The 19,171-nt window shown below is 37.7% G+C and overlaps 1 protein-coding gene across 1 annotated transcript in view; it reads left to right on the plus strand.

Moving 5' to 3' along the window:
* Nucleotides 1–1,173: 1,173 nt before the first annotated feature.
* The window catches only part of LOC306881827 (insulin receptor-like), a 53,375-nt gene continuing 35,377 nt past the window's right edge, over nucleotides 1,174–19,171 (plus strand). Inside the window, exons 1-2 of the mRNA XM_079436140.1 lie at nucleotides 1,174–2,263; nucleotides 7,863–8,411. Coding sequence (XP_079292266.1) covers nucleotides 2,188–2,263; nucleotides 7,863–8,411 — 625 coding nt within the window. The 5' untranslated portion in view covers nucleotides 1,174–2,187. The remainder of the gene's footprint in view (nucleotides 2,264–7,862; nucleotides 8,412–19,171) is intronic.

Here is a 19,171-nt window from a genome sequence, read left to right on the forward strand (position 1 = left end):
TGTGTTACTACTTCCTCAAGTTTCAAATACAGATTCATAACCAATAAGTTTTAAAACAAACTAGTAATTTTCTGAACAAACCCTTTTAACCTTACCTAAAGAAACCTAGAAGGTAATTTGGATCAAACTGAGTCTTAGGCATTTACAACATCAGCTATCACTTGGATGTTTTGTTTTTACTGCATCTATTTGGCAAACTCCTGCATTACTAATACATAACAATATGAATATTCTTGTGGTATGCATGTTTTTCATAAATACTGCTGTTGTCAATGCATAATTACAGATACTAATGCTGGACAGTGCAAGTCAGATTTTAGACTACACTGTCTAAAGATTATTTCCATTATCACAGAATAAACCCTGACAGTAAAGCATAATGACTGGCTGGCTGAACATTATCTGGCTTTTAACATGATTGCTTAACTAATACATAAGTAAATGGACATTAAATATAGATTTGAGCTGAAATCATTTTATTACGAGAATCCAGGATCACTGAATTCAATCAAGTTGATTACGTTCAGTATTTAAAATTAAATTAGTTAATAGGTTGTAGATTTAGTGTAAATTGGAAGTAGCTAAAAATGCTGATTACCACAAAAAGTATTTCAACTTGTGCCTCGTTTTGTTTTGTTTTTTAGAAAAGAAAAAAGCAATGTTATGGGGCATGTTTTTGGAGTAATTAAAAGCAGAAAAGGGAAGTTTATCTTTTCATAAAAGCACTTGCATTTACTCTTCTGTTAAAACTTGCATATCTTTAGCTGTAACGTTTTTCTCGTCATTTTTACAGGAATTTTATGGTTTATGGCTTTATGTTATAATGACAGTGAGACTGTAAAATGTATTACTTCACACAGAAAAGGTTAGTTAGCGATTCGTTCACACTAAAACTGTTAACATGCATGCTGTTTGTCTTCTGGCTATACGTTAGAAATTGGGTATTTTAAAGTTTACAGATCTACCCCATTCACTGTAATGCAGATTTACAATGTTTTACCATGACAAGATTCACAACAAGAGTAAATAAGTGTTTTTTTCTGTGCTCTGGATACCACATAATTTAATGTCAATGCATTGCCTAGAAGCCAGTGTTTTAGAATATGCAAAGTGCACGCCAATGTTTAGTGTCTCGGTCCACGGTTCCAGTCCATATTTCCCCTGTGCTCGATCTGCCTCTCTGGCAGGTCTTGTTTACTGGCGCAAAGACAGGAAAGGGGATCATTGGAGAGAGGGGATATGTCAATGCACTCGCAACAACCAGCGTGGGGACAAAAAAAATTTTTAATATAATAAAAAGTCAGCTTCACTTTGTTGTATTGATCTGTGAAGCAAGGCAACTGCTCGCCAGCAAAGCGACGCAGAAAGACTGCATGTGGAGCATTTGTGCTGGAAGTCACGCGGAAATCTCAGCAACTGCAGTGTTTTCAGCAGACGCCTCCAGAACTGATACGATTCACTAAACTGCCAGTTTACAGGCTCGCCGTGAGGAATAGTAAACTACGGAGAAACTACCGCGCTTGTGACCCGTAAACGCACTACGGCAAAAGCTCGCAGTCAGCAGGAACCTGGAAAAAGTGCACACTGAAATCTGCCCGTTACGAACCCTGGAAATCTTGGACGTTTTGCTGCAGCTCTACCTGCAATTGAAGTCCGTAGACCGCTCATTCGAACTATAAAATCTTTTAATCTGAATAATAAATCGAAACACCGCAACAAAAAAGACGCTCAATTGATTATTTCGGTCTGCGCTCGGTGTGCGCCGCCATTCCTCCCCGTGCTTCACCAGTTTTCCCTTTTTTTCGCCAGGCTTGTAGCAATCTGCGCAAGTGCTGGACAAATATATGCAATCGATCGGAGATGATTCGGCCGCTCTTTGTAAATGATGCAGTCCGCGTGCGTTATAGGTGTGGATTGTTTAACAGTGAATGAAAGTCGCAGCACGCGCTGTCATTAGCTTAGCGCTCGAGCGTCAGCATCAGTCAGTGCGCGCGACAGCAGAGCGGATTGAACACGTTGAACTTTCCTCTCCGCCCATTTTTTTTTTCTGAGGGGGGTGAGAGAGGGCTTTTCTAGTTCTTTTTAATTTTTATCTTCCAAAAACAACAGTGGACTATTAAAACAGATCGTTACCCACACCAAGACGTATTCGGAGGGGATTTTTGGTCACATTTCCCCGGGGTCAAAATGCGGCTGCGGACTTTGATTGTTTTGGTTGCGTCTGTCTACACTGTTTGCAACTGTCAACAAACGAATGGAGAAAGTAAGTGTAGTTTAACGGCTTTGTTTTGTCTTTCACATGGATGCGGATTTAATACCACAGGAGTCTTTGTCTGTTTAAATGTTAATCTACAAGCGTTATCGAGCGGTCTGAACGGGGAAAGATGATCGTAGCTCTTGACCACTGTGACACATTTGGTAAAGCAGAGCCAGACAGAAGGACATTTCAGAGCAAGGGGCGAATAAATCAAATATCGGGTCATTTTGATTTAGACAAATCGCTTCAAACTGGCTTTAATGGTACGATCGATTATATGGAGTGTGCGCCTTGACCCTAAAGCCAGATTATCGATCGTTTGAGGACAGCATTGATCTATTTGTAGTAAGGCTCGGAAATGGTTTTCAAGTTCAGCCAGGCCCGTTTCATGCAGCCATTTGCAGCGTTGACAGAGTTGCAAGAGGATTTTAAATCCTAATCAGATCAGTCGAGACCTACAGGGCTGTTTTATTTATTCAAAGAAGTCTCGAAACCTGACTGGAGTCTGTGATCCGATCTTTGAGTTTGGAAAATGCGTTACTTTGACAGCAAACTAGTACTAGAGCTCGCAGATGTCCTTTTAAAATTGAGCTTTCTGCACAATAAAACTGTTGTAAATTGATATCACCGGGCCACAAATTTTATTAGCAAACTACTTAGACATTTAAGAGCGGCGGAACATCTGATCAATAAGTATTTATTTCTCAGTCAACTCAAGGCAGTGCACTTTGAAGACTATGAATAGAAGATATTGAATATTAGTTTGCTACAGTTTATCTGTATGCTTGATTATACAGAGTATATCAATGTATAGTGTCGTTTACTATTACTTCTGTAGTAATATTTTATATAAAACACTCGAATTACTAAAGAATTACTAAACATACACGCTGGTAATTGGTTTTAATTAGGCAGTTGTCATTCAAATGATTGCGTAATTAGGTACCACTTGTTTTTTAGTGTTCTTGGAAGACTTCCTGCAACAGCTAAATAAATATAAGCATACTTTTGACACACTTGGCTGTGTTCAGCTCCAAACTAATAATTGGGGGTATCTTCAGTTCGCTCAACAAATTAGTTTTAAATTTTTTTTTTGGAAAGTTAAAAAATACAGATAATAAAAGATTGAGTAATATCGTGAAACCAGTTTGTTCGAGATTTTAAGGGCAGATTGAACATAAACAAGTCGTGTAATTGCTAAATTGGTCCCCTTCTTGTTGCTCTTAGGCTTGTAGTGAACCACTGTAGGGAAGAGTGGAACTATTTTAGGGCCTCAGTTCAGCCTCGTCAGGATTGGAAATCTGCTCCGAGTCTAGCTCATCTTGGAACATTTATTCATTCAAAGTTCATCTTCTATCTTACAGTGGGGTTGAAAAATCTGAGATCGCTATATTATACTGTCATTTGTTTTGATTGAATACATTTTTCTCCATTACGAATTATAATCCCAGTGTAACAGTTGGATTGAAAAATTCATAAAAAATTAACAAGATTGTTTTAGTGTTTTGTTTGTAACACTTTTGCTGCAATGTCAGCAACACACAAACTGTGTGAAATCCCTAAGTAAGCCTGATGATCATATTTTCAAGTTTAATCTGTGAATGATCCAAAAAGCATCTTGTTCTTAAATGGAAGGGAGGACATCTGACATTTTGTACAGAGGAGTTCACTTGCTCAATATCGCAAATTTCTTTATTTGATTATTATCTTAGAAATAATGCAGAATCTTTCTAAGTTACTTTTATTCAATTGTCAAAATATTTCTACACATGAAAGTTTTCTATATCAAAACACTTTATTAACCTTGTTTTTTATACTTACAAATTATACTTTGAATCTCAGATTTGCAATAAGGTCCCTTCTGACTGTATATTATTATTATTAATAATAAACTATCCTTTTTGGTTTACACATTTTGCTTTTTTCATGTTTAATTGCTTTGTTGTGGTTGCAATGCTAAATTAAAAATGTAGTAAATGTACTCTATTGCCCAATGCTGTCTGTACGTTTTACTATCTGTCGTCTTTGCAGTCAATCAGCTAGTCTGTAAGTTTTTATTTGGTCAAACTAATAGTACAGCTGTCACTCTTAAAATTCTTCTGTCAGTCGTGTGTCTTTATAGACCCGGACAGCACATGACAACATAATTTATACCTTTGCAGACTAGAATCTGAAACCGTTTGACTGAATCACCTGCTTGGTTGCATTGCTAATATCCAAAAACAAGTCATATATAATTTCGTAATTGCTATGTTCAATCTTGTCAAGTCTTGGCTGACATGGCATGACCATTGAAGCTGTGAGAAATCATTTCAAATGTATTTGCCACACCCTTTGTCCACGTTACTCCATGCTTTCTCAGATCTTGCGGCTCATTGTGCTTCCTGATTGTACACATTGTCAGTTTCTATTACGATCCCCTTGTGATCACCTCATTCAAACCAACGATTAAAAGCTTCCCATTAAGAGCTTGTTATTTGTTCTGTTTTAAAGTTCGTCATAGCTCTTCAGGTGGTTTTATTGTCTCACAAGGAGCTTACTAAGTAATTCATTTACTGCTGTATCATTGTGAGTGGTTTGCAGGATATTTGTTAACAATGAGTCTGACTGGGTCTCATTCATTTAATCTTCTGTATATTTATTTCATTGTTTGCATTCAGTGCTTATATTCATTATTACTCTTGAACAGATAAAGAATGTGTTACTGGTTCAGCTATATTCATGCTATTATTACACGGCATTTGATTTTTTTAAAAGCACATTTATGGGTCATTTTGTCCAAAAAAAATAGTTTCTTATATCAAATCCCAATCTTTGAGTTATTGTGATTTTCCCATGCAGTTTGTCTCTCACGAGTTTTAAAATAGATTCAACTAGTTGCAGACTCAAATCAGAACTCGCGCAAATTCTTGTGCAACAACTGTTAGACCCCGTGTTTCTTCTGATTTCAAGTGTGTGGCCAGGGTCTTACACAGTTTAGCGGTGGAAAGCCGCCCAGTAATATTGTTCTTCTCACTCAGTTTGAGGACACCACAGCAGCTGGTGTGCAGGTGCATCTTTAAATCATCCCGTGTCTAGATTCTCCACTGTGCTCACTGTTATTGGTTGCCCAATCATTCTGTATGCTAAATTTGTTTCCTTTAACCTTTATTGCTGTCTTTTTTCACAGGGTGAGATGTGTTACTATGGTGTCACATTTATGCCCCCTATGTGTTCACATAAATTATCTAAAATACTGTAGTATAAAGATATGAAGGATGTTCATAATGGTAGTTTGGCCCAATGCACAAAGCATGTCTGGAGGAAATTCATGATTTTTAAAGTAATAATGAGAATGAGATTGTTTGATATTGATAATTTTTGAATGTATGTTCATGTGTAAGTCGCTTTCTTACAAAGCCATATTGTTCATTTCCAATTCGGTTTGATGGGTAAAACCCAAAAAGCAGATGAATACAAACCATCGAAACCCCAAAGAGGAAGTGGGACGAGAGGTGTGGAGACCCGCCTCTTTTTAAGACTTCTGCTTTTAAATAGTCTCACTTACAGTTCCTTCCCATGTCCTGGTTTGCTATTGTTTGTCTTATTTCAGAGGAAAGTGAGGACTTTGTGTTGTTTAGCTGTTTGCTATATTAACACATTTTTTCATTCAAGAACATTTGCATTGCATTGACGCAAGATTTATTTTGATCTCTTAATGGTGGCTGCAAAGGCAAACACACTTAAGCAGATTGAATGCATATTTCAATCAATATGTCAGGTCGAAATATACTTTTCAGCTCTGTAACAAAGCAGAACTAGCTGCAGAGAAAGTGTAAAATAAGCATTGCCATAATTCACTACCTCAATTACATGCCTTTTGTTCTTTAGACATTTTATTTTCTTCTTCTTAAACCTGTAGTTTACTTTAAGATTAACCTGTTAAAGTTATAGTTTATGTTTTGATCTTTTACAAATGAAAAATGTTTTTTTACCTATTTTTTTACTTGGATAAATAAAACAAATAATGTGTAACCTGTATAAAATAACACCTTGCTAAAACTTTAAATATGTAATAATTGAATTTAAATGTAAATGCATGATATTATTTTTGTCTTTAAAACAAATTACATTTTTACAAATGAGCTCAAAAATCATATAAATTGAAGCAGCCGTCTCTTAAATGAATGCATGCTAGTTACTTCTAATACTCCTTGTTAGATATTCAGGGTTTAAATTTGGCTAGAGCGTCATTCAGAGATTCATTCCATAAAGTAGGGCTGGGCGATACGGCCTAAGAAAAAAATCCCAGATTTTTTCACAAAAAATCCAATTTAGGATTTAAATAATTTTTTCTCAAGTCGACGTAAACTACACATTCGAGTTAATCGATAAAATCGATTTATCGCCCAGCCCTATACCATAAAGTGAATGACGACATACAGTCAGCCAGGACACATCTCATCTCACTGTGCCCCGTTCCTTTCATGTGCTTCAACGATAGTCTTTTCAAGTGCCTGGCACCCCATTTGTACATGGTGTATTAGGAGTGTGGTGCTAAAAATAAGTGTAAGCGTAGAGGTATTGCACATTGTGTGTGTCTGATAGAGAGAGAGAGGACGCACATGTCAGTAGGGTTATGTTCAGCTTCCTCGTGCTCCAAAACTTCCAGACTGCCACATTTATGAATCCCTGTGGTGGGGCCACTGTTATAACTAATGTAAACAAGTAGCCAGCGCAAGGTATTTTTAACCTTCCCAATGCCTCATGCTGTGAGTGCCCAGTGTTTGAAAGGTCTCAGTTATGCATGGGCTGACCGCTCATTAGAGTTCATGTATGCATGTAATTCATGTAAACCGTTGTGGAATCTTTTAAGTCATGAGCAGCAGGGGCCGTTTTTTAATTTAAAGGGGACCGGGGAACCAACTGGACACAATTAGATGTGTAGCATTCTAGGTATTATTATTGTTTATGATTTTGTGACCGGTGATTAATTGCATATGTGTTCTTTGTTTTCTGTCCATTTTAGTTTATTTCTTTTGTCTTTTGAAGAAATGGCATCATATCATATTCATTAATTCTACCTCTAATCATGATTGGTATATTATTTATTTATTTATTTATAATTTTTTTTTGTCAAACATCAGTTTGAAAGATTGTATATAATTTTAATAAAAAAAAAAAATGTTTGTAAAAACAATATATACATTATTGTATACAATTCAAGCATTGTTATTTCATTGTCTCATACCTTAGGCAAAGCAATTTTGGATCACTTGAGAAGCATCTCTGCAGCTCATACACTAATAAAGAAGCACTGGAATGTGAAAAGCTGCAGGAAGAGCTTTTATTATCTTCATTAACCATGTTATGTCATATGGAAGCATCAGCTTAAAGGGAGAAAATTGAGCAGTGCGACAGAAAACTTTATGTAGTTCTAATAATTTTTTATGGTTCTGTATATGATCTCCTTTATAGATTTCTACAGAATACATTTTGTTTTTGTTTGTTTATGCTCGTTACAGGATATAATCCTGTTAAATTGAAGTTCATCATCTGTAAGCAATTTTTGCTGTACATTCTCACCAAACCAATTAACATTATGCTATCTTTTTTGTTGTTGCAGTTTGCTCAAGTAAAGACATCAGAAATAATGTGACCAACTTGCGGGTGCTGGAGAACTGCACCGTAATCGAAGGCCACTTAAAAATCCTGCTCATGTTCACAACCAAACCAGAGGATTTCCGAGGCCTGAGTTACCCCAAGCTGACGGTAGTGACGGACTACCTGCTCCTGTTCCGCGTTTACGGCCTGGACAGCCTCAGCAACCTATTTCCCAACCTCACAGTGGTGCGCGGCAATAATCTCTTCTTCAACTATGCGCTTGTGTTGTTCGAGATGCTGCAGCTGAAAGAGATCGGCCTTCACAGCCTGATGAACATCACCCGAGGAGCCGTGCGCGTGGAGAAGAACCCTGACCTCTGCTACCTCTCCACCCTCGACTGGTCCACGATCCTTGACTCGGTAGAGGACAACTACATCGTGGCCAATAAGAACGATCGAGAGTGCGGAGACGTCTGCCCCGGCACAGTTCAGGGCAAAACCACCTGCCCCCTCACCACCATCAACGGGGACTTCAGCGAGCGCTGCTGGAACCAGAAGCATTGCCAGAGAAGTACGTAACCTAAAGCACTTTGTTTTATTTTAGTTTTGTGCTTTTAAACCATCAAACAGAATGTATTTACGCCCTCAAGAGGAATACCACTCGTTTTCGCCTCCCCCTCGTCGTCAGATAATCGTTTCAAATCTCCGTTTTCACTGGCGCATAAGGGTAATAATATTTATATTACCATAGAGTCTCGAGATGTTTTGAGAAGTGAGCGGAAAGTTGTCAGGGCTCTCTGTGTGTGTGTGTGTGTGTGTGTCAGACAGTGTGTTGGCAGTACATTCACTGGTTTCTTTCAGCAATAAAGACGGCCAACATCAACCATGCTGGAAGCAACAAGTCAGGTGATCAGCTGCAGTTAAGTAGGCCAAGTTTCTGTGTCAAAGCATGAACCATGTTCCAGATTATGACGCAACTCCCCTGTTTGTGCAGTAGTTCGGGGTGTGGGAGGTGCTTTGTGTAGGTGTTTGTGTGGGTTTTTTCTTTTTGCCTGACAGGATCCATTGGAGTGGCCAGTCGCACATTTTGAGCTGGTCTGCGACCGATGAAGGCATCTGCAGCAATTTTTTTTTGAAGTGTTGAAGAGCTTGAGTTTTGAACATACGGAAGAACTTTACATATTGGTGCAAAGCCCTTGAGCTCACACAATTATGCAACACATGGGACACGTCATGTAACTGTTCTTTGAACCAGCTGTATGGTGTCATGTGTGTCTTGGAGGCATGATCTTGTTCGGTTTGGTAATGGTCTTTCTGCAGCCCCATTTTAAAAAGAAAAGACTCTCCTCTCTTGCTCTGTTTCAGGCAGAAATCCCGTTGTCTTAAATTGGAGAAGGGCCTGAGTCTCTAGTGACCAAAATAAATACATAGAGGTGGCCTCTTTTGACTTGTGCCAGTTTTTTTTTTATTGTAGTAATATTTCACAATATAATTTATAATTGACCAAATAAATGCAGCCTTGGTGAGCATTAGGCATTAGAGACTTTGAAAAACATTCAGAAAACAATAACGTTAAAAACGTTTTTATTTGAGCTGGCTTATTATTCGTGATTTGCATTTGCTCTGCCCAGTGTCTTTCAGTTTTATTTGTGATCTTGTCTTTGTTTTTAATTCTGTTTGTGATTACTTACTCTGTACAGCACACGGGTCAATGGTAGTTGTGTTTAGTTGTGCTTTATAAATAAATTGAATTGAATTGAATAACGGTAGTGTATAAACTCCACAACTTTTAAATGACAAAAGCAGCTGATTTTCGTAATGCTCCTTTATCTGTTTATGTGGAGTTGAGGGACAAACTGCTTGTAGGTGATTAATGCAAGAGTTAGGATAGACTGAAGTCTTTGTTAAGTGCCTTGATAATATCCTTGTTCGGGCCGCTTTGACTCATGTCTGATGAGTTGCAGTTGTGCAGTAGGGATGGAGTTTTTGGCCAAAGGCGGAGATTAAAAAAACATTATCTAATGATAGAATCAGTCCTGGCCTGCTGCTTGGTCTGTGGTGAAGGACTTGTGGTTAGGGGTCCAATATTGCTCAGAGTGTGCAGCAGCTTATAAAACCACACAGCACTAAAGAGCAAAGAAATACTGTAAGATGAATGTTGTTTTCAAACAGTTTTGATTCGTATATGTTGCACAGACCTCATAGTGTTTGTTGTGTGTACCGCAGGAATTACACTCTCTGTTAATAATGGATTAAGAAAGTAGTGAGCCGTAAAGTTCCCTTTTTGGATGTTGTTTTGTGGATTTTGCAGAAAACGACTGATTGTGTAAAGTCAAGCGAGTATATTTGTTACATTTTTATACGAGGTTTTCTGCCATTTGGCACTTGACCTCGAGAGCGAATTCTGGCAATAAGTCTTGTCTTATTTACGTCATCCATGTTGTAGCAATGCCTGAAGATGTTGTATTTAGGCCCTGTTTTGTGGCTTGACAGTGTATTTCAAGACTATTAAAAACTTTTTACAAATTATTTTCTTATTTTCATGACTACATATTGTTGCAATATGTGTACTTGTTGCAATATGCTACACTGAAGATTTTAAGATTATTGAAGTGCTAAAACAACAGCATCTACAATATAAACTTTTCCCTTTTATATATACATTTTAACCTAAAATACTCTTGTGGAAAATAACATGTTTTCAGTGTCCTGGGGGGTATTCCAAAAAGCAGGTTATGTGACACACCTGGGTATGTTTGAGGCTAAGAGAGAGGCGGATAACCTCAGCTTTCGGTTCCAAAATCGGAGGTAACTTTCAGGGTATGTAAGTAACCATAGTAACTTGCTCTCTGAAGATAACCGGCTCCGGAGCAGGTTATGTTGCAGGCTTAGTTCACTTCAGCGCTATCAGCGCACACGTGATCTACTGACGAGCCTTCAGTGGGCACAACATTATATATTATTACAATATGTAATATAGCCTTTTTTTATATATATATATATATATATATATATATATATATATATATATATATTAGGGATGCACGATATGAATTTTTTTTACCGATAATTAAGTCCTTCTCATGGCCGATACCGATAAATTCATATTTTTATATTATAATTTTCATATAATCTGCAGTTTGTGCACCCAGGAGAATACAAAATCTAAGATTAACTGATTAAACTGATATTTTAGTAGCATTACAACAAACAACTCATTAACAACAAATTTATATTCAGATATTTCTTGCATAAAGAAATGCATCTATTCAACATTTTTAGTGCACGAGGATGAGAAAGTTATATAGTCTTTAAGCAGTGTTGGGAGAAAGGCGTTACAAAAGTAATGCATTACAGTAACGTATTACTTTCTGCTGTAACGCAGTAGTGTAAGGCATTACTAATGAATTTTCAGTAATATTTTACTCGGTACATGTTCAGTAACGCTAGCATTACAACACACTTTTAGCCCCCAATTATTATTATTTTGAAAAATTTAATTTACAGTCGGGCTCCTACTTTTTTATGTCCCTAGGGCCGGGCTTCGGGCCAATATTAACGTCATAGTTCCGACGCGGGCCGGGCCTCGGGCCTGTTTTAGGCTTCTCCTTATCTTTATATTTTAGACATCCATCAATTATTGATGAAAAAAAATTGCCGCGCTGGTGAAAACAACATGAGTCCGTGCTGCCGTGACTGTCAAGAGCGGCTCGACGGTGTTTAGTGTCCCGCAGCAGCAGCGAGCCGTCAGCACAGATGAAGACTTCTGCTTCAAATACACGCAATAAAGCAAAAGCCCCAGCAAAAGTAATTACCATGAATGTGTCCGCGGGAAATAGTAAGGATTCGCTGCCTCGTTAGACGCGCCTTTAGAGAGAAATTAATCTTCACGGATAACGATTATATTAAATAGTTTTTGTTTTTGTTTTTATTTATTTCGTTAAGTAGCAATTTAAAGCTTTCTATAGATATATTTATCATGTCTGTGAGGCATGTATTTCGTTCATTCTTGTGAAGCGCTCCTGTTCAAGATAAAAGGACGTTTTGTTGATATTGTGAGTGCACACAAATAAAAGTAGACCCTTTACAGTTCAGAATGATGTATTACACTTATGAGCAAAAATTATGGCGCAAGTTGTTTCCATTGAAAAAAAATTGCAATTGATTGTGCTGGTGCCTCAATGTCCTGCGCTTTAGCTTCCACTCTCCGCACAAACTACTGATGCAGCGCACATTTATCTAGGTTTAACGTTTAAACATTGGTATATGCTTGACCTGTTTTATTATATCTATAGATTTTATTTTAGGCAAGTCATGATGATTTGAGAAGGCTAAATTGATCAAACATAAGCTATCTGCCGCTTGGTGGTTACTTTAAGAAAGAAACAACTTATTTAATGAACAAAAAATGCTCCAAACGTTTTTTCTAAATGAACTTAATAAAAAGCCAGAACGAAATATAAACACTTTGCCATTAGAGCAGGGCTCTAGTACATTTTGTCATTTTAGAATGTTAAGTTCTACTTCTGTAGCAGGGGTAGACAATAAGGGAAATTTGCCACTGGCCCTCCGGGCCAGTGTCTTTTGAAGTTCACTGGCCCAGGTCAACGCGTCAGGTATTGATCCCAATAATCATGAAAAAGAACAGTTTGCTTGAACAACATGAATAACATTTATTTTTTTTAAGGTAGGTTTAGTGCAAAGTGCAGCAAAACTGTGCAAAAACATGAAACAAGTGCAAATAAACCTATTGCATAGGATTCATTCTCCGTAGTCACACAGCAATTCATTATATTATGTTCATACCATAGGTTTCATACACGTTAACTTTTCTCTAACTTACTTGTCTGCATATGTGGGCATTGATCTGCAGAACTCACAGTAAACCTCTTTTTTTTTCTTGATCGTAGCCCAGCTAGGGGTGGGCGATATGGGAAAAATATCATATCACGATTTTATCACAATTCTTTGTCATGTTGGTTTTACAAGTTGTCTGAGCATTACAGCCAAACTAGAAAGACAAAGCCTTTCAAGGTAACAAAAAACAAAACAAAAAAAGACATGGCAGATATTTAGGCCAAAGTGGGCGAAGATAAAAATCTTTGTCATCATTCTATCTTTCTTATAAAAAAATAAGAGCAAAGATACACATTACAAATACACATAATATACAAATAAAACAAACAGTGCTTTATTTCCAGGTACAATAGGTGTATTTAGCAGAGCATTCAATGAAATTGAATGAACAAATATAAAAATAAAACACTAGATAGACTGATTCCTAAAGCAACTGTATTAAAGATTTTCAGTCAAGAATAGTGAGTGATTTTTCTCTTTGTGTTTTGTTGTTTTGTTAACGTTAAATTAATACTTCCCCCAAAATAAATATTCTGTCATCTGTCTGTCAATTCTGTCATAATGTTTTATTTTTATACCATCATTTACTCAAGTTGTTTTAAACCTGAATGAGTTTCTTTCTTCTGCTGAACATAAATGCTATTTTGAAGAAGGTGGAAAACCAAACAGTTGCTGGTCCTCAATGACTTCCATAGGATTTTTCTTTCCTGCTATCAAAGTCAATGTGGACCAGCAACTGTTTGGTTACCCTCATTCTTCAAAATATCTTATTTTGGGTTCAGCACAAGAAATTAATAGTGGTTTGGGACAACATGTGAGTGAGTAAATAATGACAAATTAAATTGTAGTGTGAACTATCCCTTTAATGACAGTCGACAGCATGTTTAGTGTCCTGTCCCTTTAAGAGCTGCACGCATCTAATATACAGGCACGCATCCGTTTCTCTCTTAACTATTTACTTTCATTTTAGAGATAACCAACTGAGTCTGTATGTAAACCTTGTGTGTTTTGACAGTATTAGCGCAAAAAATAAGTTAGTTGAGTAATCAGGTGCTGTTAGACAGGCTTTTTAGTGCGCGTGCTTCAGGTGTATGCGCTCAGAACAAGCGCACGTCAGACCAGCGCGGGAATGAAACATTTAACCAGCAAGGCTTGTGTGCAAATAATGTACTTTTGCGATCGCGAATAAGTGCAGCGTCCTGTCAGAGTAACTCTACTGCTATATGTCCTGTTGTACAGTAAATAGAGACGGAGGCACCAGAACTGTATTTGACATAATGTGTGCTGTAGCACGATACTACGATATTTCTTCAAAAGCAGATCGTGGAGACATTTTTATCGTCCACGATCAAAAATCGTCATATCGCACACCCCTAAGCCCAGCCAACTCCAGCGGTCTCGCCACTGGGGCTGAAACTTTCTCTGCCTTTTCTTTTCGTATTCCCTTTCGCTTTCCCTCAATTCCTCTGGTGATTTTCTCCTCCTTGCCTTCTCTTTTTTACCCGGCGTTTGGCCGGGTGATGTGGGTTTCAGAAACATGTAGCCTAGCTTAATAGTAGCTATAGGTAGGTGCTGAGCAGCAGTGTGCAACCGCGGGAGCGAGCAAGGCGGTGCAGACGGAGCGCATAAACCCGCTGCATCTGTAAGGCTGTCGGGATCACGTAACGTGTTAGCGGTGGTTACCGAGACGATTAAACAGAAATCAAAACACAGAACCACAGGTAATTAATGTGAAATTAGACTTTTTTTAATCGAGGCATTATTTTTACTGGCCCCACCGGGCTAGTGGTTGGAGCGATCTGGTGGCCCTGACGGTTTTAAAAGTACGTCCGGGCCACCGGGCCAATTATATTGTCGACCCCAGTGTAGTTATTTTGGTGAAAGTAACTCAAAAGTAATACAGGAGTCATGTAATGCATTACAATTCTGAGACAGTAATATTGTAAGGTAAGGAATTACTTTTAAATAATAGTAACAAGTAATCTGTAATGTACTGTATTACAGTTTGGACGTATCTTGCACAACACTGTCTTTAAGTCACGTGTTTTCAAATACATTATAAAAAAATTAATTGACATTTGTCAGCCTCGAAAAAAATGAAAAACAAAAGTGCATGCTCAACAAAAATAAAGTGCATTCTCATACCAAGGTTGATAAATCGCAACACCGGTTATCACTCGCCCACCGCAGCACCGTCCCTCACTGTCATTTAGATTTTTTTAATAGTAATAAAAATCATTTAGTTCAGTTAGAGAACAGACACTACAGTTAAAACTGAACGCGGCTGCTCAATGCAGCACACCAAACGAACGACAGTCGCGCATCACAGATCAGATTTAATTTATCACCTGAGGAGAGTGAGTCGAGCTGACTGACAAGAGTGAGGTGAAAAAGACAAGACGATGGCAGAAGAGTTTCAAAACGAAATGTAAAAGCACCTGTTTTAGGAATATTTTTGGATTTTGAAAAGCACCATCCAACGTGCACACACACAGCAGTGAACACACACACACCATGAACACACACCCGGAGCAGTGGGCAGCCATTTATGCTGCAGCGCCCGGGGAGCAGTTGGGGGTTCGGTGCCTTGCTCAAGGGGACCTCAGTCGTGGTATTGAGGGTGGAGAGAGCGCTGGACATTCACTCGCACTGAGCATGTAAATGACCATTGAACAAAAGAAGAATCTTTTTCTTAGCATCCATTTCCATAGTGATTCGTCGCTCTGTTAAGAATGTCTGGAGTCTTAACCAGGAACATACTCTGAGTTGAATGAACTTACTCCCGGACGCGTTTTTGGAATCACATACCTCGAGTAAGCAAGGTTTGGGGTTAATCAACCGAAAGTTCAGGGTTTAGCTGACGGTAAGTTAACCATGCTTTTTGGAATACACCCCTGGCGACAGAATGCTAGATAAAAACTGGGCCACTGACATCTGTCATGGTTGATCTGATCACAGGTAGTCGGTTGAGACACATTACTGTTTACACTTGGCATTGACATGCATCTCAGATGTATCTCCTGTGGCCACTTGTGATCAGATTTGGTTGAGAGGAGAGCCTTTGAATTCATAGCTGCATACATCACTTACTATATCAGTTTGTTGCTGCGTAAAGGAGACACAAAGTTGACACACTATTAATAGTAAAATTTTTAAAAATAGTAATTTTTTTTCTCACTTCAGCATAATCTGCCAAGTGTCTTCAAGATTTACAACAGTGGGTTAACAAGTAGTAAATGGATTATAACTACTACATAAATATAAATTAGTGCCATATAATACCCTAAGAATGCAAAATATTACATAAAAAACATAGTACATTTATTTATGTCTCTTTAAAAAAAAAAAAAAAAAAAGCAACACCAGAGGGATTAAAGTTTGGGGTCAGTAAGATTTTTTTTTAAATAAATTGTTGCTTTTATTCATCATCAAGCATGTTAAATTTGTCAAAAGTGACCGTAAAGACATTTGTGATGTTACATTTATTTCAGGATTAGTTGAAGAATAGAAAGTTCAAAAGAGCATACTTTATTTAAAATAGAAATCACGGTTTTCAAAAATGATTTCCTATCCTAAATGATGTTATCAGCAAGTTATTTTGTAAGATGCATGTAACTGGCAAAGTGTTTGTTTTATTTGCTAGTGAATTATTACCATTGGTTGCGGTTATTCAGGATGCATAAGTACATTTAAAGCACATGAGGGCTTCTACACAGTGTATCAATTTGATGAGCTCCATAATAGAGCGTTAATCCCTGTGGGATTAAGCTGTTAGTGAGGTGAGTCTTCCTCGCTCATTAATCCCTCTACGTGGAGGATGTTACACATACACTCTCTCTCTCTCTCTCTCTCTCTCTCTCTCTCTCTCTCTCTCTCTCTCTCTCTCTCTCTCTCTTTAGCATTCTTGCTCATTTGCTAAGGTCCCTCTGTCCCATATGCCTCTTTGCATAATATTGAATCACAATAAGAGCTTTTATTTTACGCACACGTCTGTTCAGATGCTGGATTTCACCAGGAATCCAAGCGTGTCTCTCGCCCTCAATTCTGCGCCACATGGAGGGAGTTGCAGTTGCATTGCTCAATTCTGTCTGTAGGTGATCGGCGGCGAGTGGTCGACTGCAGCCGCGCTCCCTTCCTTGTGTCTGATCCAAAGAAAGAGGAAAGTTACTGAGGACGGCCAGATCAGCAGGCCTCTTGCGCAGCTGCCTCTAAAAGAGAAGGAGAGAAAGAGATAGCGAGGGGAAAAAAGGAGCCTTTGGTAACTGCGCAGGGACGTGCTGCCAAAGTCTCTTTTGCAGATTTCCGCGGTTTTGTTGGCAGCCGTACAAAAGCGGTTTTGTTTCATATTTGGAATAGTTTTGGAAGTGTCGGCACTGGTTTTTCCTGAGTATCTTTGCTCTTTGCTATCTATTTTGACTATTGGAAGCAGTAAAACTGATTTAAATCTATCGCCATTGAGGAATTAATAAAGACTGACGGTAGATCAGGCCCTTTTTTGGTGTTTTTAAATGCCTGATGCTTGCTTATACCAACCAACCGCGCCGAACTGAATATCCGAGCGTCATCCTGGACGATGACACAGCAATGGGCTTGACTTCATTGTGCCTGACAGCTGCCCTGTGGGGAACTGAGGCGTTAAATGGGCAAATAAAAGGGTAAACGGGAACCGTTGAAGGACGATGATATACTTGAATGCTTTTAATGTAATACTTTTTTTTTTTACTTGTAATGCTAAAGGTGCTCGTGTAATCATGTACAGTACAAATGAGGAGAACATTGGTGATTTGGGAACAGTTTCTGCCTGTCCTTCACACCTGGGAAGTTCGCTGTCGGTGTAAAGTCCATGTTTTGTGTTAGATCTGTTAGGGGAGCGCCGAGGCTTCTGTTGAGGCTGTCAGCCAGTGCTGAATCAGGCTGTGCTTTTTAAATGATCTTCGTTATCTGTCCTCAGAGGGGATTAGAAACACAGCTGGGATGGAGAAACAGTAGTTTGACTAGGAGAATAGAAACACCACATGTAGCTAAATGTTTAAGTTTGTGGCTTAACGTCCACCTCCCTTGTGGCAGATTGTATTTGGCTTAGAGAAGTGGCTCATATTTGATTAGCGAATACAGTATGTTTCTTTTTAAATGAGCATTGTGTAGCCATTCGTATCCGATTTGCTCAAGGCTCAGTCTGGGTCATATAGTTTGTCTGACTACTTGTTCACTCGCGGCAATGTTAAGGAAACTACTTTGAAACTGTAGCTTCCTAAGATACAAGCTACACATAAATTAAAGTCGTTAAATGACTGTCTACCCTTTTAAAAAGTAGTTTATGACTCAAAATAGCTCACTAGATGCCATTTAAAGGAGTGTTAGTTTAGGAAACAAAGTTATTTCGAGTACATAATTGTTGAAAAGTTTGGAGGCTGTAAGAGATTTGTAATGTTTTAAGAGAAGTCTATCTTTTACTACACGGCTGCATTTATTTGATCAAAAATCTCTAATATTGTGAAATATTGTATTACAGTTTTTTATTTGTTTTAAAATGTAATTTATACCTGTGATAGCAAAGCAGTGTTCAGTGTCACGTGATCCTTCAGAAATCATTTTAATTTGCTGATTTTGTGCCATTCACTGATGACCTTTATATACTTTGTATGAACGTGCTTTAAAAGTATTTGACAAGAAACCTAACAGATATCATCGTTTGATTATTAACAGGTACATTTTTTTTACTTTTGACAATTTAGTTTGTTTTACAGTTGTTGTTTAATGTAAAAAATTGTTAATAATCTTGCACCTTCACCCCTGAAAAAAATAGTTTTCTCTTGTACTGAAAATATAAGACAAACTAGAGCTTTGTCAAGAGGTCATTGTGAAGCGAATTTTAGAGTTACTGATTTTTTGCATTTTCTGTAAGGGCTGTTAAAAACTGGAATAATTTACCAATTAATATAAGACAGTGTTCCACCTTAGCACAGTTTAAGCTACATTTGAAAATATGGTTAAAGACGAGTCAGGTGTGTGACCATTAGTATCGTTGTATTCTGAATGGAACTTTGAGTTGAATTTTTTTTTTTTTCTTGATGCTTTGTAGTATTTATAGGGGATATTTTGTAGAAATATGGATTGTAGTTTCTATGTGGGGGATTATACTTTTTATTTGTTAAATTTTTTGGGGGGGGTTTATTGTATATGGTATTATACTGATGGTTTTTTTCATCTGTTTTGGTATTCTCCTGCTCGGGGACAGCAGATGAAATTTAGCTCTGTAGCTAATTCTGGGGCAGTTTTCTGACTGTCTATTGTCCCTGTCAAATAATGAATAAAATAAATAATAATAATAAGGAATTCAGTGTAACACCTCCAGTTTAGATTCCTGTAATTGATTCCTGTTTATTTTATTTTAAATATTAGATAAATCCTATTATAACTATTTAAAAAAATATATATTTTAAACCAGTGTTATACAGTCTTTTTTTACCAGCA

Source organism: Barbus barbus (assembly GCF_936440315.1).
Source record: "Barbus barbus genome assembly, chromosome: 15".
NCBI lineage: Eukaryota > Metazoa > Chordata > Actinopteri > Cypriniformes > Cyprinidae > Barbus > Barbus barbus.